Source organism: Rissa tridactyla, chromosome 15 (assembly GCF_028500815.1).
Source record: "Rissa tridactyla isolate bRisTri1 chromosome 15, bRisTri1.patW.cur.20221130, whole genome shotgun sequence".
Lineage (NCBI taxonomy): Eukaryota > Metazoa > Chordata > Aves > Charadriiformes > Laridae > Rissa > Rissa tridactyla.
The window spans coordinates 14,504,161-14,530,485 of record NC_071480.1 but is presented as its reverse complement, the minus strand read 5'-3'; the positions used below and the strand labels follow the sequence as shown (position 1 = coordinate 14,530,485).

The following is a 26,325-nucleotide window of genomic DNA, read 5'->3' as shown; positions in this document are numbered from 1 at the left end:
CTTGTAGGAAAGCAAATTTAAAGAATGATTTGTTTTTGTAACATTTGATCTGTTGGATACTGTTCTTGGGGAGTGGAGGGGGAGAGAATGGAACAGGACCCAAGCTGTCGATATACCATTGGTAATATTAGAGAGAAAATACTACTTTTCTTGCAAAAGTCAGTTGGAGGTGTGTGAGAGAGCGTGCGTGTTTGTGTGCGTAGGTGTGAGAGTGTGTGTGTGTGTGTATTATTGCCCTCTAATGGATAGAATCTGAATGGCTCAACATTGCATGCTTGTATGGGTTTCTGTGACAAAGCATCATTTTCAGGGTGTCTGACGTTTCCCATTTTAGAGGAATCTTGTAATATTTATTCATGAGTCTGATACGTCTTTTGTGGGTAATGTTCCTTTAGTTTGTAAAATTAATTTGAAATTCAGCAGAAAGTCCCACAGGTTAGAGAAGTGCCTTTTCTTTGTTCTCTGAAGTTTTGTTTCAGCTAAATTATAGCTGCTTAAAATTCGCTATTTTATTTTCCTAATTTTACCATAATGCTAAAATAATATTGGAACAGAAAGTACCACGTTTCTGTGTGATGGCAACACGAACAACCTTTGGGGAGAAATGGACGAGTAGAGCTCGCTCCCCTGCCTTTTTACACCCAGAGCCTGCCCCTGTCCCCACGCTCCTGCCGAGAGCCCCAGGATCTGCCAAGCTCCTGAGATGTGGGTGGCAGAGGGACTCAGCTCTTCTCGCTGCGCCGGTCGACACCTTGGCCGTAGCTGCTGTTCCTGGTGGCCGCTTCCACCCCATCCTGCGGAGCAGCTTCTGGCCGCGTGCGCGTGTGGTTTATTTTCTAGGGAAAGCGGCAAAAGTGTGCAGTGTAATGTACGCAGACTGAGGTTTCAAACCTTGTGAGATTGATGGTAAATTCAAGTATTCTAGTGATGCGTGGTAGATTAGGTTTTGTTTTGCTTTTTAAATAAAACTGTCTTTGAAGGGTAACTTTAGAATAACTTGGGAAAGCAAGCTGCAGGTTAGTTGGAAATTGGATTTACAGTTGTTTGTACTGAAAGTAGTACATTTCTACACGTTCTTTATAGTGGAATTCTAACATAGTTATATTTTTTCCTAGCAGGACTCTGTAATCATTCAATAAGTACCTTTGGGAGAATTAAATTTCAGAATTACATTTCTTCTCTCTGCAGCCATTGACTTTTCGTTTTCAAGATTTCCAGCGCTTGCTTTTGCAGTTGGATAACTGCACGGTGTTTTGAACACAGAGCAGAACGTTGGTTGCTAACAGCTTTCTTCATCTCCAGTTGTCGATGCCTGCGACGTCCGGGTAGCAGCGCGTGCCCAGCAGTTATCTTCCTCCCCTCGAGGAAGTTCGTGGTGGTGGTGGTAGGCAGTGCACGGTTATTACAAAGAGGTTCCTGATGGATATGGATTGCAACAAGCCAAATATTCATACTTATGAAACCAGGTGAATGTTCTGGGGACACCCGCAACTGATTTCACAAAGCTCTGCTAAGGTACCTCCAATCTCTCTGTACATTGAGTTTTAGCCAAGTTCATCGTATTTCTATTTATGATCCAATTAAAAGCTGAGTCTAGGTTGGAAGAGCAGAAAGGATAGTACATCAACCGAATTCCCTTGTAATGACCGTGTTTTCATGTGAAGGCGTGATACAAGGCAGGGCACGCAGTACTGGCTTTTCCTGTCCTTCCCCAGGGCCGGGGCACTTCCCTGGGCTCGGCTTGGCAGCCTCTTGGCTTTCACAACAGACTCTTGTAGCGATCTGAGAGCCGATTCCTGGGAGCAAAACAAATTGTCCCTGGGTTTTGGGCTACTACATTTTCCATTCATGGTGAAAATAGAGAAACAAAATGTGCATACATTAACAGAGAGATGAAGGATATTGCAGGAGCATCTTCTCAGCCCAAGATGGGGACTTTATCTGCATTTATAAATATTGGTGCTTTTCCTCTGAACATGATGTTTCCTAGCAATCTGGGTTTTTTCTGAGAATAGTTATTTTCCACTTACAATAGATTGGCAGCCATTGTTTGTATTGTTTAGGATCAATTGAGGCGTTTTTCTAAATGTTATTTTGATTTGGTGACTTTGTTCGTCAGTGAATTATGAAAGCTGTGATTGTTTAGTGCACAAGAAGGCTACAATACGTTACTGGCTCGTGTCTCACTTAATGCGGGCGCGTTGTGATGGCAGTAGTAATAGCACCATTAAAGAACAAAAGGTAGCAACACATAGTAGCTCTGTATCTGGCCAATCCCCTCGAATTACCATAAATATTTGAGCAATCTGAATAGTTTTGGACTCTGTAGTAAAGCTTTCCTGTTCTTATCTGGCACTGAAGGAATGTGGAATAAAGTATTCATCTAACCAAGTATAAAAATATGTATGCTATGCAGTTATAATCATGTGTCATTAATCAGAAAATACTGCAGAAACTCTGACAAATTAAAAACACAAGGATGTGTCTGCAAGGGCTTTTTCAGTCATTAAAAAGCTGCTTCACCTCTCAGGCAAACTATTTAATGGCAACTTCTTGCTCAGTGTACTGACATCTTCAAAGGCTCTGACATCTGTCGGCCTTTGAACTACCATTAAAAAATATTATCCCATTTCCATTCTTTTATGCCCATTTTTTTAATTATAGCCCTTCTTTCAAGTTAGGAACATGGTTGGTTTAAATGATGCTGTCCTTTCGTTTTCAGCCACCCAGCTGCGGTTTGAATAAATTGATGTAGAATCAAAGGCGGGACTTTAAAGGGAAAAGGTTTGATGGACTTGGACTCCGAACCAGATGAGGTTTTATGATGAAAAGGGTTTAATCCCAGCACAGGCATCGCTTCTATCAGTCGAGCAGTACAAAGCGATTCATATATATAGGTTCACGAGAAATGATCTATTTTTTTTTTAAACAGCACAGATCTCTTCAGGACTTGCAAATGTGGCATTAGCTAATATTCAGAGAGCTGATTTCCTTTCATCCACCAGAAGCTTATGATTATAGTACAGTTCTCGAATTGGAAATGAGAGCTGCAACACAGATTTAAAGCTATGCTGTCTGATTTGTATTCAATATACATGTCACTGCGGGACAAGCCAGTCTAGGCCGAGCTGGTTCAATAAAGGGAAAAACAGTTTCAGCATCTGAAATTCTGGTGGGGGGGAGAGGTACCAATTAATTCTTACCTGCTCTACCTGAGTATTGTGTCGGATAGTTGGTAGATTACTATCGTTTCTAAAGCTGTGCAAACAGTCCCTTGTGATAACATTCCTTTGGCATCTTTTGCATCAGAGGCTGAGAGAAAATACGCGACATTAATCAGTAATGGCTTCTAATGTAGTCATTTATATGGAAGGCAATGTTTGTTTTTCTCTGCGTGAGTTTCAAGGAGGTTTAGCAGAGACAGCCTTGCTGTTCCTTTATAGCAATAGCCTTCATTAATGTGGTAATTAGGCGTGCATATGGAGAAAACCGAAATATGTCTCAACAAACGCATCAGATGCCATTTGTCACAAATACCACCTTGTGGCATTCAAGAAATAATCTCTCTAATAGTTCCCTGATCTTCGTGTTTCATGGTAGCTGAAATGGGGTACGTAGTCATGACCTCTTACACAATCAGATTGTGTCCTTCAAACCAATGATGCTTTCCAGAAAAGTAAAAGCAGTAGATTTCAAAAGTCTGCAAATGTTGTCCTCTGAAAAGGCTGTGCTGCGTTGTTGTAGAGGAAGGAGACTGCTTCCTTGGGCGCTCTGCCTCCAGTCAACAGTTTCTCCTTCAAGCCCTCCCCACGACAGTTGTTCCCTGCCACAGTATTCCGTTTAGGAGTAACACATTGCTCCCGATCTCTTAATGCAATTTTGAGGTTGGGTTTTTTGGGGGGTGGGTAGTAAATATAAACATGGATCTGCATAAATGGATACATTTAACGGTTTATTTTATTTTACTGGTATTTCAAATAATTTGTGTCTAGTGTGTATTTTGATGTAACATTTAAACTATATATTAATATTTATTCAAAGTACACTAGATTCAAAACAGTTGCATAAATCAGTCTGAAGAAATTCCTGCCCCAGGATGCAGTGGCCTGTTTGTCATTCAGAAAGTGAAAGTGGCATCCACTGAATCCAAGGACAAACTGAGAAGGATGAAAAGGATAGAGATCAGTGTAAAGGTGCCAGAGAAAGATACTGAGCCAAAAATACTCTCGATTTCAAGACAAGAAATGTTACGCACAGAGTTTTCATTTATTTTGTACTGTGATTGATCTTGTCTTCCTGAAGCGGTAGCTGGGGAGCGTGATGCTTCCAAAAGGTCTCTGAACTCAGAGGAGCCACTGTCGAGATGATGGGGGTGGTGCAACCAGCACTTGAGGATGAAGGTGCAGAGAGGGAGACTAGGAATGGTGTCAGCTGTGTGTGTACCCAAAACACGCCTGATGCCTTTGACTCTAACCTAACACCTAGGTTGGAGTCAAGACTACCTTCTCTAGGACTTTCCTCCTCAGACGGACGTGGCAAACTTATCTTGTTGATATGAGGATTGACACTAAAGATGGTCAACTAGAATATGCTGCTTCCAATTAGGAGTTGATTTCAAAACGGAGAAAGTCAAAAGCTGCACATGTGTGTAATTCTGCATCCTCTCTGCGTAAGCAGCTAACCTACAGATAAGAATTTACCACAACTCGTTGACTTGCAGAAATATTGCAGCTATTGTTACTGCCTTCCAGAAATGAGGGGTTTTTTGAAAGTTAGAAGCTGATTATTTCTTTAAGGTCTAAACCTGTAAGCGACACAATTTTTATTTCTGAAGCTGCTGGATTTCAGGATTTCTGCCCACACATATTGCCATTCATGAGACCGAGAATGAGGACTTCATGCTTGGTTAAAGACCGTCATCCTCACTATAGCAGCATGACATCAGGAATGAGAGAGTTTCCGGGTGTATTAGGTTCTTTAGTAGAGCAGAACAGTACACACAGGCCAGTACGTTTAAGTCATCTTTAGTCATTGGCCCAGAGAGTAACAGCTCCTTAGTTGTTTTCCTATAATTTTGCTGGAGTTTTGAAAAATGTGTCTTTTTCACCTTGATTAACTGTCAAGGCAGAGTTGGACAGTAGCATCAACTTCAAGTTCTCCTCAAGTCCCTCAACTGCCTGTTGAGGAGATGGTCATGGCAGATGACCTGAACGGGAGTTAGCGTACAAAGTTTGTATTTCTACAAGTTTTAACCTCAGAAGTTAAAGATGGGAGAGATCTTAGGCATGCGCATCTTGTTACTTGGGCTTTGTATCTGCATTGTGTCTTATGTTTCTCCTGCCAAGTTTGGCAACCGATGCCGTTTCCGTTACAGTCACCATAAAACCCTTACGGGATGTGTGGGGTAAGATTTCTGGAATACTCAAAGTATGTATGTGGTTCGAGCAGTAATTTAAACAAATGCATGCAAAAGAGAAGGGTGTGATGCTTTTATGGGTGGTTTTTGGGGGCAGAGGTGGAGTTGTCTTGCTTGGGTTTTTTTACTTACTGTCATAAAAAACCAGTCATTAGTTGACAGGGCAAAGACATTTCTCATAGACAATAGAGCCTGTACCTCTTCTGGGGACAAATTAGGAATGATAATACGTTTAATTTTGCTGCCTCATAGAGATGAATGTCTGTGGTAATCCTTAAATCTGTAATAGATCATGTCTGCATTTAAATGGGAATTGCATGTTGTTCAGGAAATGCTAATGCTTTTAAATTTAATACGTGGAAAATTTAAATGCAAATGTTTTTCAGAAGCTTTGATTTCGGGGATGCTGGACACAGAAGTACTCTGTCGGATTGACGGGTAGTTCTTCCCAGTCCGCCGCAGAGAGCTTTAGCCTCTATTCCTCTATTCCACTGCGGGAAAGCCCTGTCCTTCCTTAAATATCAGTAGCTTTTCTTCAGTTTCCGAACCAGCTTTGCTCCAATACTATTTCAGAACTGAATATATCTTTAACATTCATCCAAAAGGAATGTTTTCCTTTTGCATCCTGAAAGACAGAAAATAAAGCTTGATATTTTTTCACGAAGGAAAACAGGGAAGACTAAACGTTTGGTGTAATTTTCATTCATCGCTGCATTAAGCAGGTATTTACAGCCAATTTTTTAATAATTTTTTTGTCTCCATCATATTTAAGTTACGTTAGTGTAGGTATGTAGATTACTGGGTCCCTACTTGAGTGCGTCTGTTAAATTTCGTAGTAGAAAGACAGAAGGAAACGAGTCCTCACCTAGTCCTTTCCAGGGCGGTGTCTCAGTAGTCTTATTCAATTCACTTTATTTGTACGAAGAAAAACACAAATGTAAACACTTCTTCCATCTGGTGAGAAGAGAGGAGAAAGAAGGCTGTATGTTTTAATTTTTGACTCAGTAATCTATTTCGAAGCAAAGACAGTAACTCGGGTAGTAAGAACCTGTTCTGGACCTGTCTTCCAGGCAAGAGGGCCAAATCTTTTCCAGGTCTTAGAACTGTTAAATGGAAAATGCATTTCCATGTATCTCAGTTTCAACTTGGGAAGTAATCCTTTTGCTCACCAGCGCACCGGATTGTTTAGTTACACACGTGGGCTTGAGGTTCTTCCATTTGACTAAAAATCATTTTCTTAGGAAGGCACTGACAATAACCAACCTATATGAAGTTCTGCTTTCTAGTTGCTGTTAACTAAATTAGAATCAAATGGACTTATGTAAATTAAGAAATCAAAATAAGCTCCGTTAATTTTAAGCTCTTTGTGGAGCTGTTCAAATGGATGTCTGATTTTCTTTCTTTTTCTTGCCCCCCCGCCCTCCTTTTTTTTTTTTTTTTTTTTTTTTTTTTTTTAAAGCCCAGTAGTTTGTAGCTTAAGTACCATTTACATTAACTGGGATTTAGGCAGCTAACTGGCTTCTTTAAAAGAGCAGATCTATTTCAGTGCACTCCTTCTGGGGGAAAAAAAAAAATCAAAATTTGTGTTTTGCTTAATTTTGTCACAGCAGATCTTGGGAATTTGCTACCCTGTTCTCACATGTAGTCATACATGTAGAAACAAGAACGATGACAATAGTTTTGATGTAACTTTTCCTCCTGGCATTTTGATACCCGTGTCTCGCACACTTCTTTTCAGCCTTCAGAAATATATGGCAAAGTTAGTGAGTAGTTTGGGGTTTAGATGTCGTTAATTTTATTGAAAATGGAGCTCAGCAGAAGGTAACTTCTCGTTATTGTTTTTCATGAGTCAACACTTCCATCACGTTTCAGGAAAATGCTGAAGCTGTAGAGCAAGAGTAGACAACATAGAGCAAACGCATTACTAAGAGATAAAATATAAAGGGTGTTGGATTTTTTGAGGGACTGTGTTAAGTTCAGGGGAAAAAATGAAGTTGACCGTGGTTTAAATACGAAGGAAGAGTGATGTTTAGCCTCCAGCAGCGCCGTACAGGTAGGGTGGTGTTAAACCTGCCCCCAGCCCTAACTAACACCTTAGTAGATACAAAATAAGCAAGGTTGGTAGGAATATACTTTTATCAGATTCATAAATGTTTGAGCCATTTTTCAGAGCATGCAAAGTGCTGAAACAGTCCAAGTAAAGAATCTTACAAAGGAGGTTTGATGTTTAAAAGCAGCTTAATGCTGTTAAAATTAATAGAATAAATATGTAAGTTAGCAGCTCAACACCTCGCTTTACAAGTCCTAGTGGGTATTTTCAAGCGAGATGTCAGAGGTACGTTTGCAAAGGTGGGAAAGCAGAGATTGTGTTGATAGACCTTTGCGTAAACCCTGTAATATGGGGATTCAGATTTTACACCGGTGAACAGCAAACATTTTACTGTTGGTACTATGGTTGCCATCTGCGCTGCTTTTACTTAAGTTTTACCGAAGTTTTTTTTCTGTTTGAGTCTAGAGAACTGCCAGTCTTTGTATGCGGTGCGGGTTGGTGGAACAGTTTGGTTTGTGGAACGGTTTTTCTACAAGAAAATACCTAAACTTGATATTATACAGCCTGATTTAGGAGCTGTGAACGCTTGGTTTATGAATGTATTAATATCTTCATCCCATCACTGCGATGCAGTCGTATATAGGATAAAGATGTCTGCTAGTTAACAAACTGGGCAATAGCACCAACATTATGGAAAGAATTTTTTTCCCCTCGAGAATGAGGACACAGAAGTATGCACAAAATACTATACAAGCATGTAATAAAATGCATCTCTCTGAGTACTGAAGTTTTAGCTTTGCTGATATTTTAGTATTTCTAGGGAGTACCAGACTAGTGATCACGACTCCTTGTAATTAGGGGGTGCTATCAGAGTCCTGCGCTTCCATGATCTCCTCCGGAAGAACCTGCACGGCCCCGTGCTTTTAGGAAAATTCGATCAATGCTCTTAGGAGGTGAGGCCAACCTGTTGCTCATTGAACTCTTGTTCATTTTCACTTGGTTTCACACCATTTCATTTATCTGCTCCCTTAATTACCATATTTATGGGCCTATGTGTTCTTACCCAAAAGGCATTTAAACTTGACAGTGTAATAGATTGTGCTGTGAAGGCTAAATAGCTGTTTATTACTTATCCCTGTTAATTTGCGCTCTGCCACATCATTACTCGCGTGATAATGTACGTGACATTTGTGGAAGTAGTTTTCTTTGCAAATCAAATCTATCTCTTTAAGGATTCATATTGACAAATTGCTGATTTTTACCAGTCACAAGAAAAATTGGGTAATAAAGTCTTAACCTATTTTAATTGAAATGGCTATTGTATGGAAAACATTTTCAATGTATTTGGTTAAAATGGAGATACTTGAGTTAATTTCAAAGCTTTATTTAGAAGATGATGTTAAAAACGAGTTACTGAATTTTAATGACTCTTGCTAATTAAAAATCCTTTTAAAAGTATCGGGTTAGGTTTGATTTCTCTTCAGATTTGGATTGTAGCTTAGACAAAAAGATCCCTCTTTCGGCACTGCTGTGCACCCTTTGTGTCACTGTCGTGTTGCAAAGCAGCCACAAATGCAGCTGCCGCCTGGCTGAAGGCGGCTGGAATTGCTGTGGCGTGGGGCAGAGCAGGTGTACTGGGACCAGTGGGTGCCGCTCAGTAGGACGCTTTGAGGGCAAAAAGATACGAGAGCCGTTAGGGCTGTGCCGGGCCCGTGGGGTGCCTTTGGTTGCCCCTTTTATCTCTTAAGGGTAAAATTCACAGAGATAGTTCCCTGAAACCAGAATGAGATCAAGTGCGAGACTGATTGCTGCGACTTGCTGAAACTGCGATATTAAGACTCGTTAATATAAACCAATTTTGTATTAAACACAAACCAACATTACTCAACTTTGAAGTTCCTACAGCTGTACATTTTTCTTAGCTTAGAGCTGCAAACAAATAATATTTGTTTACTTTTTCAGCATGCTTTTATGTTAGATACATTGGTTGCTTTTGTGATGGTAGAGAAACTTATCTGTTTCTCAGCACTTTACAAAGCTTTGTTTATTAATAAGAAAGCTACAGTAGTTCAGATTCCCGCTTTCAACAGATAATCCTTTCTAAGGTCTTTTACACTAAATATGTCACCAGTTGTGGCATGACTGGGGTGGGATACTTCATCCACCTCTTGGGGGACGATCGCGGGTAAAAAGGGAGTCATTGTCACCACAGAATCACTGGGTGCTTCTACTTTGTTCCTTATTTTCCTTTCCTCCTCCTTCATCAAAGTGAGATTTGTTTTTACTTCAGACTTCCTTTCCCTTGACTGGACTGATCTCCTTTCAAAAATAATCCACTCCCCAGTCGCAGATGTTATGTGTACCTCATCCATCTCTGTCACATCATGCCGGCGTAACAAGACACAGAAACAAATCTTCCTTTCAGAAGGGCTCAGCTGACGGTCTCACAGACCACACTGTTCAAATGCATCCAGGAATTTAGTGTTCTTCCAGGTGAGAAAATGCTGAGAAAGTATTGGCGGGCACAGAGGCAGGAGCTGCGTATCGGTGGCTCAAACCAGGCTATTACTTATGGGCTAATATTTTAGGTTATTGTCCTAGAAAGGGTCGTAGTGACCACGTAACCCAACGGTTCACGTTCAAAGTAAGTCCATGGAACTGCTCAGAGGTTTTGGGGGGTTTAGGGGGGTGTTTCAAAGTGTTACACGCAAGCAAAATTAAACGCAGCAAATTGAGACCTATGCAGTCATCTGCAGCGGAAGCCAAGTTAGCCCAACGCGGAAAGCTTTTGAAACTCAGTTTCAAGAGTTGTCGTGTTCCACTTGAGAAATGTCTTTAAAAGTGATACTTTTTTTTTTCGTCAGCCTGAGTAGACTCAGCAGCGAAGAGCAAGGAAGGGTTATTGCAACTTCATCTGCTGGGAGATGTTAGTCACTTACTGTAAAAACTGCTGAAGCAACACCTAAATGACTCGAGATCTGAGCCTCGGGGAATAAGTTCATTTGATCTTAACTCCGCGTTGCCTTGTTTTTGTGAGTTTAAAATGCCCTCAACACTATTTGAAGCTAAATACGGCAATGGGTGGATGTGTTCTGGTGTGTAATACATTGAGAGGGAGACAGTGAAGTCCGTGTATTCCGTCACTGTGAGTATAAAAGATGCGGTCATGCTCCAGCCTCTTCCTTAGAAACTGAGCCAAGTAAATGCTTCATGGGGTTGAAGTAGAAGCTCCTGAAAAATAAATAAAATATATATTTTTTAATTCTTTTTTAATTAGACTGTAGTCACTTGGTCCATTTCTCATCTCTGTTGCATGTAACTGTAGCAGAGTCTCAGACATCAGCAACAGATTTTAATTTAAACTTTTTGCCAGCTTTATATTTTCTTATGCAATTTACTTTTTAAAATTAAGAGCACATGTTTTCCTTCCAAATAACATGCAGAACGTTTATTGGCATTTTAAATAGGCCAAAGTGAGTGAGCAACCTTCTTTTTTTCTTTCAAGTCTATTTTTTCCCTACAGGCAAATTGCTGTGGGCTTATGACCCACCCTTTTTATGACACTATTTCAGCACAGATATTCTTAGTTAGAATTCTAAGTTATTCCTTTGAAACAGAAATAGAAATCGGCATCTCAGCTAGCAGTTTCTTCAGCTATGGGATTGTCTTACGTGCATACACGTACATACAAGTATGCCCTATAAATTCATGTGAAATCTCTACCCTGTCACACAGTTTACTTTACATATTTGTATTTTTGGGGCACTCTGTAAGCTAGTGGTTTCTTTCTATTTGTTTTTCTTTGTGTGGATTAATAGTCATTTTAGAAACTGCTTTCGTGTTCGGGGTGTGCTGCTATGGCATGGCCATCCTGTGGAATTGCTATGAACTTCTGCCTTCTTTGGAAGAGAGATATGGATGTCTTTTATTGCATTTTCTTGTACCCATACAACCGAAATAAAGACTATAACATTTTGATCCAAAAAGAAGGCAGCAAGCAGCCATAAAATTTTGGACCTGCTATATAGTGTGAAGTCTTTATTTCTTATGTTCAAGCCTTATGTTTAGCACAAGAATCGTTTACTCTGGGCGAGCGTTTTAGATGTGTATGTCTCAGAGCAGCCCTTGTACCCAAGTTGTTGTTTGGACCGTGCAAACAGCGTGGTAGGCATGGTTCGCAGGCACGGGCTGGAGCAGCTAGGAAAGGAAGTTAAGAAACCAACACTGAGAAAGGGCGTTCGGTTTTACAGGGAAGCCGAGCAAGCATCGTGCCTTCAGATCTCAGGCACGAGAAGTGAGCTTTGGTGATTGAGTCTTTTGTTTTTCCACAGAATCGGTAAGAAAAGACAATTGCTCTTAAGTTTTATGTTTCATGGATTTTTCACAACTGAGAATAATGTCATCTTGTTGGTTGTTTTTTTCCCCTAGTAGTACTAATTTGCTTACATTTAAGTATCATAAGAGTTGATTAAACCTGGCAAGTGGAATAGCAGAATCTTAGTGGTGGAAAGTTGGGGATTCAGGTCCTTTAGCAGCTGGAGATATCCGTGTCACACAAAGTTGTCTTGTGCAGCAAGTTGTTCGGTTGTAAGCTGCTTCTGCCGGTGACTTTGTTTATGGGAAAAAATAATCTGGCTGTGAGAACTAGACTTATTTTAAAGTAATTGACAAGAACTGTGGCGGTGATCCCCAATATAAGCTTTTTCCAGTCACTTTGGAGAGATTAGATGTCTCTTAACATCATCTTACTGGCAGCAAACTTGCTCCAAAAGGACTCCTTTAATCATATTAGTTTCGCTGCCATCACCCCGTCTTCAAATTCTTTCTTCTTTCCCAGCAGAACCAAATCTGCTTTTGCCATCTATTAGGTCCAACATTAATACTCCTGTGCATATTAATTACTGTTACTTCACGTATAGCATTCAGCCCACTGTCTTTGGGCTCCCCCGTTTTGAATCCGAGGGCTCGGAGCTGTTGCTTTTTCCACGTGGCAGTAGAAAACACTGTATTGTGCTATTTGATTTTCTAATGGCTTTGTGTAAGAATTATTGAATATAGAACAAAGGAAAGCAGAAAGACCTAACAGTTAAATCAGGAGTTCACCCAGTCTCTATTTTGGCTTGTAATACGCTTTATGAATGAATTTTCCCTGTATTGTAAGTCGGCCTTGGCTGCTTGTCCTAAATATTTTATCAAACTTTTTAGGAAACTTCTGAGCAATGTAGTATCTTAGTTTCACTTATCCAGGAAGAAAAAAAAAAGTTTTAGGAAGCTTTCTGTTTTTTAAAAAAGAAGGAAGGAAGGAAGAAAAAAAAAAAAAAGAAAAAGGAAAGTGGTAGTGGAGGGAGAATGAGCCCTCAAAAAGAGCTCTCACAGATTAAAAAAAAATTGTCACTATTCCCGGCAGGACTTGCATGGGAACGGCTATTAAAAAACCCAAATGCTACTCTGTACGTCAGTTTAGAACCCGGACTGTGTCATCCTGTAGAAATTGTAGCTCTGTAGCATTTCGTTGGTTAAGTAAAAGCCAGTTCGGCTGACATTTTGTCATGATCTGGAGGTGCAATTGCTTTCTAAAAGAATTATAAAAGTATATTGTAGATTATAATTATGTACTAAAATGATCTTTACATTTTAGTCTGTACCATTATATGCTAAAATGTACTTTACATTTTTAGTCTGTGTACAGATTTAAAAAATTAAACATGTGTAGAGGAAAAGATCAGGAAAGGAAGGAAAGGATCTAGAGCAGATTACACTATACGAAACACATGTTTGAGATAATGCTGATAGAGCCGAAGTATGTGGCCTGTGTTATACTTCTGTATACAAACGACGTGCTTGTTCCATCTCTGCGCATACACACACAAAATCTTCCCTTTGACAGAGCAGGGAATAATGCCAAAGAGTAATTAGGAAGGCATGGACGCAAAAGTCAGTCTTGTGACACATTTCTGAGACGGTTAATATTATTTAATACACGTTACAGCTGAGATAGTCAAAGGACACGACTGAAGGTTTGAGGGGAGACGACAAGTCTTTTATTACACCATATAGTTCAAATAGTTTGAAAAAACAGGCAAACTTTCAAGCCTCGATTTTTCCCTCTCAGATCACAGTATTTATAACAATCTGTCCCGGGATATTAATGTACAAGGCAATGTTTCTGATAGTCATTCATTTCCCAACCTTGGTCAGAAATGAATGTTTCTTTTTCAAAGATTTGTAGTAATGTGGTTTTCAGAGACTGCAAATAGATGGTTTAACTGAATACAGACAGTATATTAAAAATGTCTAAAGAAGAAAAATAGTAGTTGGAGAGAGAGATCAGTTCAGAGCTCTAGAAGCAGTAACTGGCGTTCCAGGGCAATGGGATCGTTAAATATACAGTAATTTTCATCAGATTTTCTTATGAAGCCTTTAATAAGCTTCAGCTGAGTCACCTACATCTATTTGGCAGAACATCAATTTCTCATCTCAATATTATCACATCCTCTGTGAAAGAATTCCAGGGAACTGCGCAGTTACTTGTGAAGCAGGAAGGAAAAAGGGGGAAATGCTGTGTGACGTTTTTAGTGAAAATGCTCATTTTCAGAATTATATTTCTGAACGAAGATATACACGTGCTTGCAACATCATACATTGCAGTTGGCTGTAAGGACAACGGTTTTGTGTCACAAATACGATGGTCCTGTACTTTGTTTAAGAAGCTACAGAAGAAACGCGGTTAGAAAAGTAACGGGAGTTACATGCAAGTGTAAAGCTAAAGTAATAAACGTGTGCTCTCCTGCTACTGTAAAGCAGCAGTGTGTTCTCTGTGCTCCAGGGGCAACACAGCTTTACCGTGTATAACTTCCATCCCGTACTCCTGCAGGTTCCCGCGTGGAAGGCAGTGAGCTCTTCTGCTCCCGCTCCATCGTCCCCCCGTGCCACTGCTGCGTCACACCACGTACTTTGCTCCCAAGGACTGAGGGATGATCTGTGATCGCATAAAAGAGAGTTGTGGATTCTGAAATCCATGTCTTGCATTTTGAAGGGGCTGTGTCTCGTCTACACTGTGTTTGCAGAGTCTTAAGGATTCTCTGCATTGGTCCGCGTCGTCCTCTCTCGATGTGCTCTGGTTCCCGCACCTGGAGCAGGACGTTCTTTGATACGTACCTGGTGCATGTTAGCACATTATGCTGAAATACAGTCTGTAACCTGTAGCATCGATTGATAAATGGTTGATGATACACTGGTATCTCATTAGAAGGTGGTAGGTCCTTCCTTAAGGGAGGAAAAAAAAAAAAAAAAAGACGGCAGGGACATTATACGTAGTGATTATATGCCACAAACTAAATTTCTTCACCTATGGGGACACCCCTTCCGAAAACCTTGCTCCATCCATGCTTTGGGCAGGGGGGAGCTGTATTCACCTGCGGGTGTGAAGAGAGGGGACAGAGCAGCAGGAGAGGCCAAGGAAGGGGACAGAGAATCCTTCGAGTCTCCTACCTACCCCAGCTAACAGCCTGCCTGAGAAAATTGAGTTCTTTTGTGATTTTGGTGGTTTTTTTTTACTTTGATTGCTCTGTATTTCAGGTTATCTGTGATATGGAGAACCAAATCCACAAGCTGAGGGAAGAGCTTATCCAGGTGAACGCTCAGCGGAAGCAGCAGCTGCTGGAGCTGAGCCATCAGTGGGAAGAGAAGAAGCAGAGGGTGGCTCGAGACCACGAGACGGCGCTGAATAAGCTGAAAGTGGAGGCAGAAAAAATGACATTAGACCTGAAAAAGATACATGCGGCAGAAATAGAGAAGGCCTTGGAAAAGGTAAGAGGTTCACATGGGGCTTCTCCTTGTGGCACGGCACAATCACCCCAAAAGTGAGATAAGCAAAGTTTCACTGAGGGAAAATGATTAGGGATCGCTTAAGTTGAAAAAACAGACGTGTACTGTAGATATGACATCAGATGATGTAATCACGGCACGAGTATGGAAAGTTTTGTGGTTCTCTAATGAAAGACGCCGTCTCTTTGGACACACGGCGGTCGCTGCTGTGGCTGGTTGCCCTGAGAGCAGTGCTGGGGCAGGACCATCCAGCCGTGGTGGGCGCGGAACGGGGACAACCGTGCGGTGCTCGGGAGCTGGCGGGACTTTAAAAATCCGGATGATTTCAAAGGCAAAGCCAGCCAAGGACTAGGCTAATCACTTTTTCTTTGCTGGAACAGATAGAGTGGAAAGGGCGGTTCTGTCTAACTGAGCTTTTTCTCCCTTAAAAAGAAGGAAAGTTCTTAAGGAGGAAAAAGTTCAAGCTAAAACTGCAAGGAAATTGGGTCTAGTTGCTAACAATGGCTGGTCTACTTTTGCCTCTGTGCATCGGGTGAGCAAGGACTCTGTGAAAGGCTTGAAAATAGAAATTAATGTTTCAGATACATCAAGGCTTCCCTCCCCATTCTGTTCAGCGGGGTCACTGCCTGCTCATCAGCGCTTGCGGAGCATCCCCCCGTACCGGCGTCTACAGTTCAAGTATTTCACCACGTTAGGGATGATATGAGCTAAAACACGTGAATTTTATTTCAAAAGCTAAACTAAAAAAACCCTACTTAATATTTATGGCAGACATTTGTGTATGTGTAAGCAGATAGTTGTTGAAGTATCTTTTATACGCCTTAATGTAATAAATCATACATTTTATTGCAAAGTGATGTACAGTGGCACAAATTAACAATCTGCATATACTGTTTGAACAGCCTTTGTGAAAGTGACATTTCATTTACCTGCATCAGGTTCTCGGTCTGTAATTTTAAACAGCATTCGGAGGATTATGTTGGAAATCATCCAGCCTGAAGCCATTAAAATGGCTGTGATCAACAATTCAGAATCTTTTCTGAATGTAAGGAAAGCTCCGCTTGGCATAATTATTTAAAGCCAAGGTCACGGAAAGTATTTAAACCTTTGAAATTCATCATTAAAGGATTAATTTTAACTCAGGAAGACATTGTCATTTTTGCTTAAAAATGGAATTTGAATCTCAATTCTTTTCTTTCTTTGATCTTTTTTTACATGTGTAGTATAGCAAAAGAAAAGTTAACTTCTTTACATCCTCAAATTAAAGTTACAAATAATCCTTCATAGGGCAATATCCTTAATAGTCTTGAATTGTCATTTCTGTCAGAAATACTATTTTTTTTGTTGGATTTTTTCTATTTTTCAAAAAAAATTGCTAATTTTAAGTTATATTAACTGCTATTGAATTATATTTTTTTTTTTTTTCATTTAACCTACTTCCCTATTTTTACTCCTAATCGGAAGAGCACAGGTTGAGTAAAAGATAGGAGGAGGGGAAAAAAAAAAAAAATCTCTGTTGGAAAGTCTTTCCCAGGCATGTGAAAATACCGGGCGTTACCTTCAAACGTCCATTTACCATTCTGCTTCGTTTCGGTCTTCCAAATGTAGCGCTGTGGAAGTGGGCCACGAAGTCCAAAAGTCGAAGTAGCTGAGAGGGCAAACTCCATTGAAAGCTCAAAAGCTACAGTTTCAGCTAACTTAGTTCAAATCTCGATCCTATCAAAGTCCACAAAATTTTGATGGAGATTTTATCCAAGGAGGGGGGAAAAAAACCATCTTAATTGCAGCATTAGTCTCGAAACTTGTTTTTAAAAGTCTTTTTATTTTTCTAACAAATCGTGTTGCCTTGAAATTTAGGACAATATAGGAGAAAAATTTGTCCTCTAAATTTACTTTTTTTCTGCCAATTCTGTAAAGATTGATTAAAAATCCACGGGGAAGCTGAATTTGACTGTTTAGGCTTGGAACATCCGACTGTCCAGATTTTCTGAAGGTCAGTGCGTTCCCAAGTGAAGGGTCTCGTTCCTCTGTGGTCTCTTTTGTGAGTAATACTGATTTCTGTGTGGATTGTTTCATGGAATTGTGGACTGTTGTTCACGTGAACGTGATGAAAAGCAAAACAAATGGCTAAAACTTCAGCGAGGAGAAAAATTAAAGTCAAAATGCGTGACTTCAGAAGGAGATGCAGGGTTCGCGTGCCACTGCCCTCCCCATAGCTCTGCTGTGGTGGGGATGGGAAGGAGGAGAGTGGGGCAGAGGTAGAGGAACAGTTTTCATTGCAAGAGCACTGGAAATTTAAATATTCCTGGGTATTTGTAGAAGGCTTGTCAATATCTAGGGCACGTAATTTAATTTTCTAAAGTCTTTAATTTTCTGTTGCTTAAAAATCTCAACGTTAAAGATAGTCCATTGTTTATTGTAATATTTTAGTTGATTCATTTCGTTAGTGATGACAGCACACAGTGCCAGAAGGTTGCTCAATAAGTGTAGTACAGTAATGTTTTTGAACTTGTGGTTCTAAAAGCAAATATCTTTTGACAGTTATTGCATCTCCCAATCAGTAGGGAACGATAAGTGGGAAAATACTTAACATGTGGCCAAATGGCGCTGTGTAACCTGCGCTATAGGAAAAATAAACATGGCATCTGGTATTGTGGAAATAGTAATAAAGGGAAAAGTCCATCATTTTCCAGTGACCTCCCCTGTTGCAGGTATTATTTTCCATCAAACACCACTTCCTTACAAAGTGAGCGATAGCTGACCTAAATACGCACACTACGAGTTAGTGTTGGACCTGTTGTGGACACCTTGGGTACGTCTGAGGCTTCTCCGTGTCCCCCAGAGCTGCAGGAGCGCGGGAGGAGGTGACCAGGGCTCTACCTGAACTGCAGTCAGAGGACTTCTGTGAGCAAGGTCCTTGTCACCAGCCTGGCAGATAGAAACGGGGCCAGGGTGACACAGGGGCAGCTCGGCATGTGCGGTTCACACTGGGGCAGTGCGGCCGTTCCTCTCTAGTCTTGCTAGATCAGGTGTCCCAGCCCCATCACACGTAATCACCCTCCTGCTCCCCTTTTAAGACATAACGTGGTAGTTACATTAGAACACAAAATCACCTAATCAGATAAAGATAAGAGATTTTAATGTCCTTAAGGTCACGTAAGCCCTGCTGGACATAAATCAGACAAAAATTCAAGACGCTAGCATGGAGAATTTGAAACGGTACTTATCATGTTCTTAGGACTTCAGTACTTTCGTAATATCTGTTATCTGTCTCTAACATAAAAATGACTCGAGAATATCTCCAAATTATTTCTTGTCTATTAGTTAAGGAGTCTTAAATGTGGTTTCAGAACACTTGTATTCAATCATAGTGATTTTGATTTACTTTTAAAGTATAGATTTAATTTGCTCGCATTCCATTACAGCCAGTGATTATAGCGTTTTCTGATGTGATGGTAATTTTTTTTTTTATTTGAAGTCATACCTCATTATGATGAAACGAAACATAAACTGTTTAAGAAATAAACATATTAGGGATACCTAATGCTGCAGTTAGGCTCCACTAATGACTAATTTCAGCAGGGAGACAGGTGCGTTATAGGTTGCATCAGCAGCACTTGGGGCACCAAGACTAATCAGCCAGGTGTAACGGACTGTACAAAGCTTAGGAGCGTTTTCAGGTTTGCCAGCAATCACTAAAAGCAGGAGAGAAACTGCATTTCTAAGTGCGTGCAGATGTGAAGCCTGGCTAACACAACTGCTTGCAACATTCATCTGTGGTATTTTCTTGGCAAAGAAAATGAGCGTTCAGAAAGCATGACCCGAGCAGATCAGTAGACATGCTAACTATGCTCAAAGGAAGCAACCTTGGAACTGGAAACGTCTCATAAAAAAAAGCTCTCTTTGAGCAGCGCACATGAGTAAATTGGAGTGGGAGAAAAAGGTTCGGTTTTTTATCCTCTTTAAATAATTTTCAACATTTAGCTTTTTATTGACTTCTTTTCTATATTTAAATGGATATTTTGACTCATCCTGTTGAATCTTTATGCAGGTTCCAGGAACATCTAATACTTTTTCAGTGGTGCTTTTCTTGTGGAGAAGTAATTTACATTTTTGTGTATTGACTGTACTGAACACATGATATTTGATTACAGGATGAAACTGTAGTCAAAAAAAAAAAAAACCAGACCCGGAGAGTCAAGTTTCTGGAGTGTAATTCCACTGATTTCAGTTCAGTTGTGAAATGGTTCGCTCTGGAGAGATGGGACTCCAAGATGGCATAAAATCTGGCCAGAACCATGCAAATTGTATTTGTAGGTTTTAATGATGTAGTAGTTAGTTGTACTCTGAGATTTCTGTTGTTTTAAATAAGATTTGACATTTATAATGTTTTCTAGTCTATACCTGTTACAATTACTCCATCTACATCTGGCGGGAAGTCCACATAAAACTGAAATGCCCAGAAAATTCAAAGTTAAGGTCACTGTGTAAGTGACCGCTTCCCTAATTAAGAATAACTCTTCTATATAATAATTATGTTGTAATATAATGTTTTTGTAACAGGGCCTTTTTCAAGAGTCTGTAGACAATATCCTATAATTGGATGCTTAATATTTGACCAACTTCTACTTACACATGGTTTGCAAATAAGGTACTGATAATGTGCCCCACAGAGCACTTCAGTCCTTCCTTTAGCGTCAAGCTTTGTGATGGTGGATTAATTAGCTAGCAAGGCCGTCCCTAGGGCGCAGTTCCGCTGGACGTGCTCACTGGGCATACTTTCATGCTGCGTATGTGGGAATATCTTTAATTCACAGTATCTGTTCTGGCTCTGTTGTCGGTACTCAGACAGATGATGTCACACTGTTCAGCACTGGCAAAGAAACAGAAGATGAAGAGAAAGAATATGACATCTTCAAAAATTAAGGAGATAATCCAAGAGATACTCGATTAAAAGTATTGAGTTTCCCCTAAGCAGCTGAGTTACTTTTGCTCATAAAGAATAAGCGTTGCATGCTTTCCAGTAGCTTACGTTGTTGAGTACTGTCTCTCTAGCTATTGGTCTTCTCTGGTAATCTTCTCGCACATTTTATTAGCTACCAAAAATGGTTCCATCTTTGTATCTAAGACCTTCTGGGAGCTGGACCGTCTCTGCAGCAATTCTGTAGGTTCCTGCTTAGACTTCTTAGCATAACGGAGCCTTTGATCTGAGTGGCACCTTTCACTTCATTAACTTGAGCGCTAATAGCCGTTGTGTAGCTAGCGTCATTTATGTGAGCATCCAGATGAACTTTTTTCACACTCGGTGCAGCGATACCCTGGTTATTTACATGGGGGCAAATAGGTCAACCATAAAATGTGGACACGTATTCTTCCCGAGTATAATGATATCATTAAATTGGTATCTAATTATAATGTAGACCTCTGTTTTTCTCCTTGCTGAATGTGTTCAGGATCTCCTCTAGTTGTTGTATATGTGCCATTTTTTTTACACTAAAATTTTTAAATACTTGTTTGAATCGATTACATAGATTCTTTTGTTTAGGCCTTAGCTATGAATGATCTAAAGAGCTTCTAATTCTTACTGAGAAGAGTTGGATATTCCCTGAGTCATTTTTTCATTCTAATCTGAGAACTGTTGTCTATGATATGATCTCTCTATTCCAGAGTAGTAATATTCATGTTGGTTTTGTGTTGTCAGGTCTGTGTACGTTTACTTACATTTAATTCTTGAACATTTCTGACACTGTGTTAGTGATTCACCAACTAATTTTATTAAAAATGAGCATAGTGCTTTGACTTTATGGCAGAAATTCTGCCAAAAGCCTAGAAGGTCAAGGAAAAAGATATATATTTCAAAAAGAGAAAAGATTCGTATAGCAAAGGGAGTGTATGCTAGCGCAAGAAGTGCGGATTATTTAATCTGTCTTTATAGTACCTTTACAGCAACTCTTGCAAAAAAATTTTGCTCACAGATGATGGGAGAAAACCAGTTTCCCCTCTAGCGTGTCCCCTTTTGCACTGCTCCTTCTTATTCCTCCAAAGAAAAGGAAAGAAAGATGATAGTGGCCCAGGAACATGGTCGCAGGAATTGCATCATCCCTTAGGGGAGCCATTTGGAGGCGTCTTCAATCAACAGAGCCAAACGTGAAGAGAAATATGGTAGAATAATCTCGGGGATATTTCACTCAAATGAGACTAAACAGAATTGATGGCGCTCTCCCTCATGGAGGTATTTCAAAGCAACAGTCTCAGTTATTCACAGAGAGTTACTCTGCTTCTACCTCCTTTTAAAAAAAAAAAAAAAAAAAAAACCAAAAAAAACCAACAAAAAAAACCAGAAAACCAACCCAAAAGACTCAGAAAAACAAACCAGAATACAAGGCAAGATTTCTGCCCATCAGTTGTGTTTATGACTCTGGTTATAAACCAGGAGTAGTTGGTATAACTGTCACTGTGGAAAAAAATACGCTCCTGTGAGCATGAAGCTTACTCTTGGACGTCTTCATTAATGTTTGGGGAGGAGATCGAGCATTATTTGCATTCCCAAATAACACCATAGGGTTAAAAATTAAAATGACTGATGTACTATTAAGAAATGAGAACCAGGCAAGAAGCATAATCGAGCTAAATGACAAATTATTACAAGCTATGGAATTAAAAAGATAGCTTTCCACAGGACAAGGACTGATATAAGTAAAATTAGAGCTCTAGCATATGGCCTGTCTCTCAGCACACTTCCATTCACTCCCTATTTTATCACTTGTAGCTGGTTAGTTGTTTGAGAAGATTGGTTGGGGTTTTGGGTTTGGTTTGGTTTTGTTTTTTTAACCAACTGGTAACAATTTAAGGTATCTCTCTAAGAGGAATTCACAGGTGGTGGGTTTTTTTTGTCTTCTCTGTCTCCTATTTCTTTTTCAAGCCTGTGTCCAAACACCGTTTCTGTCGCCCCAGGGCACTCTGCTTTCTCTCAATTCTGTAACTTCCAGGTTGTAGCCTTTGGCGTATATTCGTAATATCAAGACTCACAAAATCATGACGATGGTGGATAAGGTGAATGCTAAGTTGTTATTTACAGCCCAAGAACTAGGGTGTAGTTGCTGGAAACTAATGAGAGACTGATTTAAAACTGGTGGAAGAAGGTGCTTCTCTAAACAACAGGTAGTGAGCTTCTGGAGTTGGTTTCCGTGGAGGCTGTGGAGGCAGATACTATCAGCAGGTTCAAAAAAGGATTAAGTGGTTTTATGAGCGGTGTGTTTGTGGCCAGTCACTAATGGGAATAATCAGGGATTTAACTAATAACTTCCCTGACCCAGCAGCTGTGGGTGTGGGGGGAATACGGGGGGTAGGGAGCGCAGAAGGGGGCCAGGTTTCTGCAGTCTCTGCAAGGAGCATCTCCCGTGACTCTGGAGAGGACACCAGGCTCGGTGGCCCATGAGCCCGACTCTGGAGGACGTAACTGGTGGTTTTAGTACAGCTGATGTTTCAGTCTTAACTTTCCTGGTTACGGAACTTCGGCCTTACGGCCTTCCCGGTGGCAGAATGACTGTTCTAATTATTTTTTCAATGGTTTCCTGAGCCTTTCTTCACTGTCCAAACAAACTGTGGCACACCAACTTTATCTTGTAATACACAATCGCTTATTATTTTAGCTTTATTAAATATTTTTTAAAGCCCGATTGAATTGTTACCTCATTCTCTCCCTTTTTTCATAACACGATATGTCTTGGAGAAGGCTGATTGCGTGTAGGTATGGCTTTCTCTAATTTACCACTTTTACTCATCTTTACGTCCCAGGGTACATTATAACATTAGGAAAACCATTGGCTGTTCTCCAGTACGGTGGCTGATTGTAATGTGAGATTACTTTGGGGTTTTTTTTCAACCCCTTGGCCATTTCATTCTTAAATTCTTTCAGAATCAATGAATGAGTACCATCTGGTCCGGGTGCCCAGCCGGGGGTGAGAGGACAGACCCTGCGCCTGGTGCCCTCTCACTGGATCCCAGCACCCGCAGCGATCGCTGAGGGTTTCACTGGGGCTCGTTCACGGGTTTGTTTATGCAAAAGCGGTAACTGGTGTTTGTTATCTGGAATTAGTAAATGCTCAGTGGAAATTTCTTCTGCATCCCATGCCGTGCGTTCCACCTTCTTACTTTTTTTTGAAGTTTCTGGGATAATTCATCGTTTCCACAGACTTTCTTGGGTCCCCCAAACCTGAGATCCGGCACACGCCGAAACAAAAGCTGCCCCATGGAACATCTCATGGTCCATTGCATCCCTGCTTAGGTTGGGATTTGGATATTTAAATTTTTTACTATAGCTTTATTTTAGAAAAAGTGCTTGGTTATCAGGACCAAACTAATATAAAACATCTTTGTTGTATATTTAAATTCTGGCACAGTTTGAAGACACTGTTTACAGTAATTTGCTCTTTCTTCATATCTTTATAATAGAGAAAAGCTGCAGGTGGCTTCCCCCCCCCCCCCCCCCGGCCTTTTTGGAGGGGAAGGAGTGTTTGGGAAATAGGGAAGGGGTAAAACGATGTTATTAGTCTTTCAGAGTCTTTAATGTGAAGAAACAAAAGTGTTCCAAAACAACTTGCTTACAGCTGCAGAACATGTCGTGGAGTAAAACCCACCTTCATTAAATGGGTGAGAAAGAATTCTAATTGTTTTGAAGTTCCTATGATCAGTCTGCATATGCTTCATTGTAATGTGATACTAAAGTGCCTCAATTATGATTTGTATATTTTGGTGCCAGAAGGTTTTTTTCTTATGCTAAATTATTAAGTTCTGTCAGCTGCTGGGCTGTCATATAGAGATACAGTAAATCACATTATATTTTGTCATGGATTACACAGAGCAATAAATTTGGGAACAGAGATCAAAGTAGTTTCACAATCACATCTGAGTGTAGGAGGGGTGTTTAACTTGTAGAAAATCTGATTTAGGTGAAACTGTTGCAGTTCTTGTGTGAATTTGAAATGAATTTGGGTGTTTGCTTGAAAATGAATAAGGTACAAATCCCCAAAAGAGTTCGCCTGTATTTAGTTCAGAGGAGGTGATTCTGACCCACAGCTGCAGGACGGAGAACGGATAAATAATTAAACATTGGGAATGTTAAGAGTCTCGCAATGTCTTATTTATGCTCTTAATTGCTTTCATGATTGAGCAATATATTCCATTCTCTTTTTAATTGGGACTTTGCTGGACTTGCGTGCGGTTAGTCATCGGTGCAGTAATGCGTTCTGGCTCCGTGAAGTTGTCGTTCTTTTTGGGAAGCTTTGTTGTATTTAAAACTACAAAAAGTAATCCAGCATAATCTTGCTAAGGAACACTGATTGCTTCAGATCAGAGATTTGTTAGGGGATTTTGTCGTATTTTCAATGTTTGTCTTCCCAACTGTAGAAGCTTAACTTTTGTTGGGTTCTCATCTAATGATGTAACTTAGTAATTCCGAGTTAACTCAGAAATACCGAGTCTGTCCGTTTGTCTCCAGTTTTCCTTCTATTTAATAAAAAAGGTTCTTTCTCAAAGTCATACGTACGTAGGGGTTTTTGCTAGTCGTTATCCTCTTAACACTTGCTTGTTACTGCCACAAAATTCAACTTAAAACAACGATGGAGAATCTAAAAAATACAAATCGCGTTCTTATCCCTTTGTAGTCTCTCCTTGGCAAAAATCAAGGGATGTAAACTTGGCTGATATATAATGATAAAGTGCCTGGGTCTCAGAAGTTCCGAAAGACTCGTGCATTGTAAAGCTCATATGAAGTAGCCTTTAGCTGAGGCAAATCGTGGATCAGCGTCACATCTCGGTGCGACGCGTTGCCTTCTATTTGCGGAGGAAATGTTAGCTTTGGCTGGCATCTTCCAAGATGCTTAGCAGCCCGTCCCTCCCTGGTCGCACTGGCTGCCGGCTGTGTGGGTACCAACCCAGCTGGGCCTGAGTGCTGCCAGCTGTCCTGTAAACTTTCTGTTAGAGCGGGAGCGAGACACAGGGCACGGGAGCACCAGAGGTGCCCAGTATTTCTGATGAATAAAGGCAGCGCGTAAAAGCTCAAATAATTCCCGTTGGGTGAATGTTTTTTTGTTAAGGCTCTGAAAAAGAAAATGCCACCGCTTCTGATATAATGTCTTAAACCCTCTTTAAATAACCGTCTTAATTTAGTTGGACAGAACAGAAGAAAACCAGGAAATATTAAAAATTGTAATGCAGGAATGTATTTGTGCTGTAGCAGATTTAGGCGCGTAGCTGCGGGAAAGCTAGGCTTCAGGACCCTAATGGGGAGAGTGTTGCAGCCTCAGCGTCTTCGCTGGCTTCGCTCGGTTCAGCTCATTCGAATGCTGCGCGAAAGGCGGGATGGTGCCCTCGGGTAAAAGCCACCTGCCAGGGCTGGCTTGGCAAGATGTCCCAGCGCATCTCCAGATTGAACTGTAATTCATCGTCTGGCCGTTAAACGCCTGATGTATGCATCAGTGCTATCTTGTATAAAGTATGTTTACGGTGTTGAGCAATTTCACGTGGCAAACCTAGACTATTGCTCTTATTTTAAAACCTTGTCTTGTACACAAGGCTTGTATGTTAGGCCCAGTCGTGCGGTTGGTTTTAAATAAGGTGCCTGGCTCACTGCGATATTGAATAGAAATCAGTATTAGTGAAGCTGGGAAATATTTAGATGCTCAGGAAATCCAATTAGATGAAGCTAGTAATTGCATACTAGTGCAAGGATGGAATAACTTTGGCATCAGACAGCAGGCAGTTGTAGTATTAGAAGCGCTTTTGGAAGAGTTAAATGTCTGTATTTAATTTATTTGCATGATTTCAGAATGATTAGAAATACACTGTTAGTTTAAATGAAAGGGCTGGAAATCAGAGTTTTCCTAAGGCAGAAATCGCAGGAGCAGTTTTTCGGTAGGCCCCCGTTAAGCACAGAATTGCAATACATGGTGGAAAGGCAATTCTCCATACAGGTAGAGCGTCAAATTCATTTCTGTTCATTCTTGGGTTTTTCCCAATGAAAAGTACTTAG

General features: G+C 40.4%; 1 protein-coding gene across 7 annotated transcripts in view; it reads left to right on the top strand.

The window, feature by feature from the left end:
• Nucleotides 1-26,325, top strand: part of CEP112 (centrosomal protein 112) — a 171,584-nt gene that overhangs the window by 93,922 nt on the left and 51,337 nt on the right. For all 7 annotated transcript variants that reach the window (XM_054221303.1, XM_054221301.1, XM_054221308.1 and 4 more), the window contains one exon: nt 15,045-15,275. In XM_054221303.1, the coding sequence (XP_054077278.1) occupies nt 15,045-15,275 (231 nt within the window). The remainder of the gene's footprint in view (nt 1-15,044; nt 15,276-26,325) is intronic.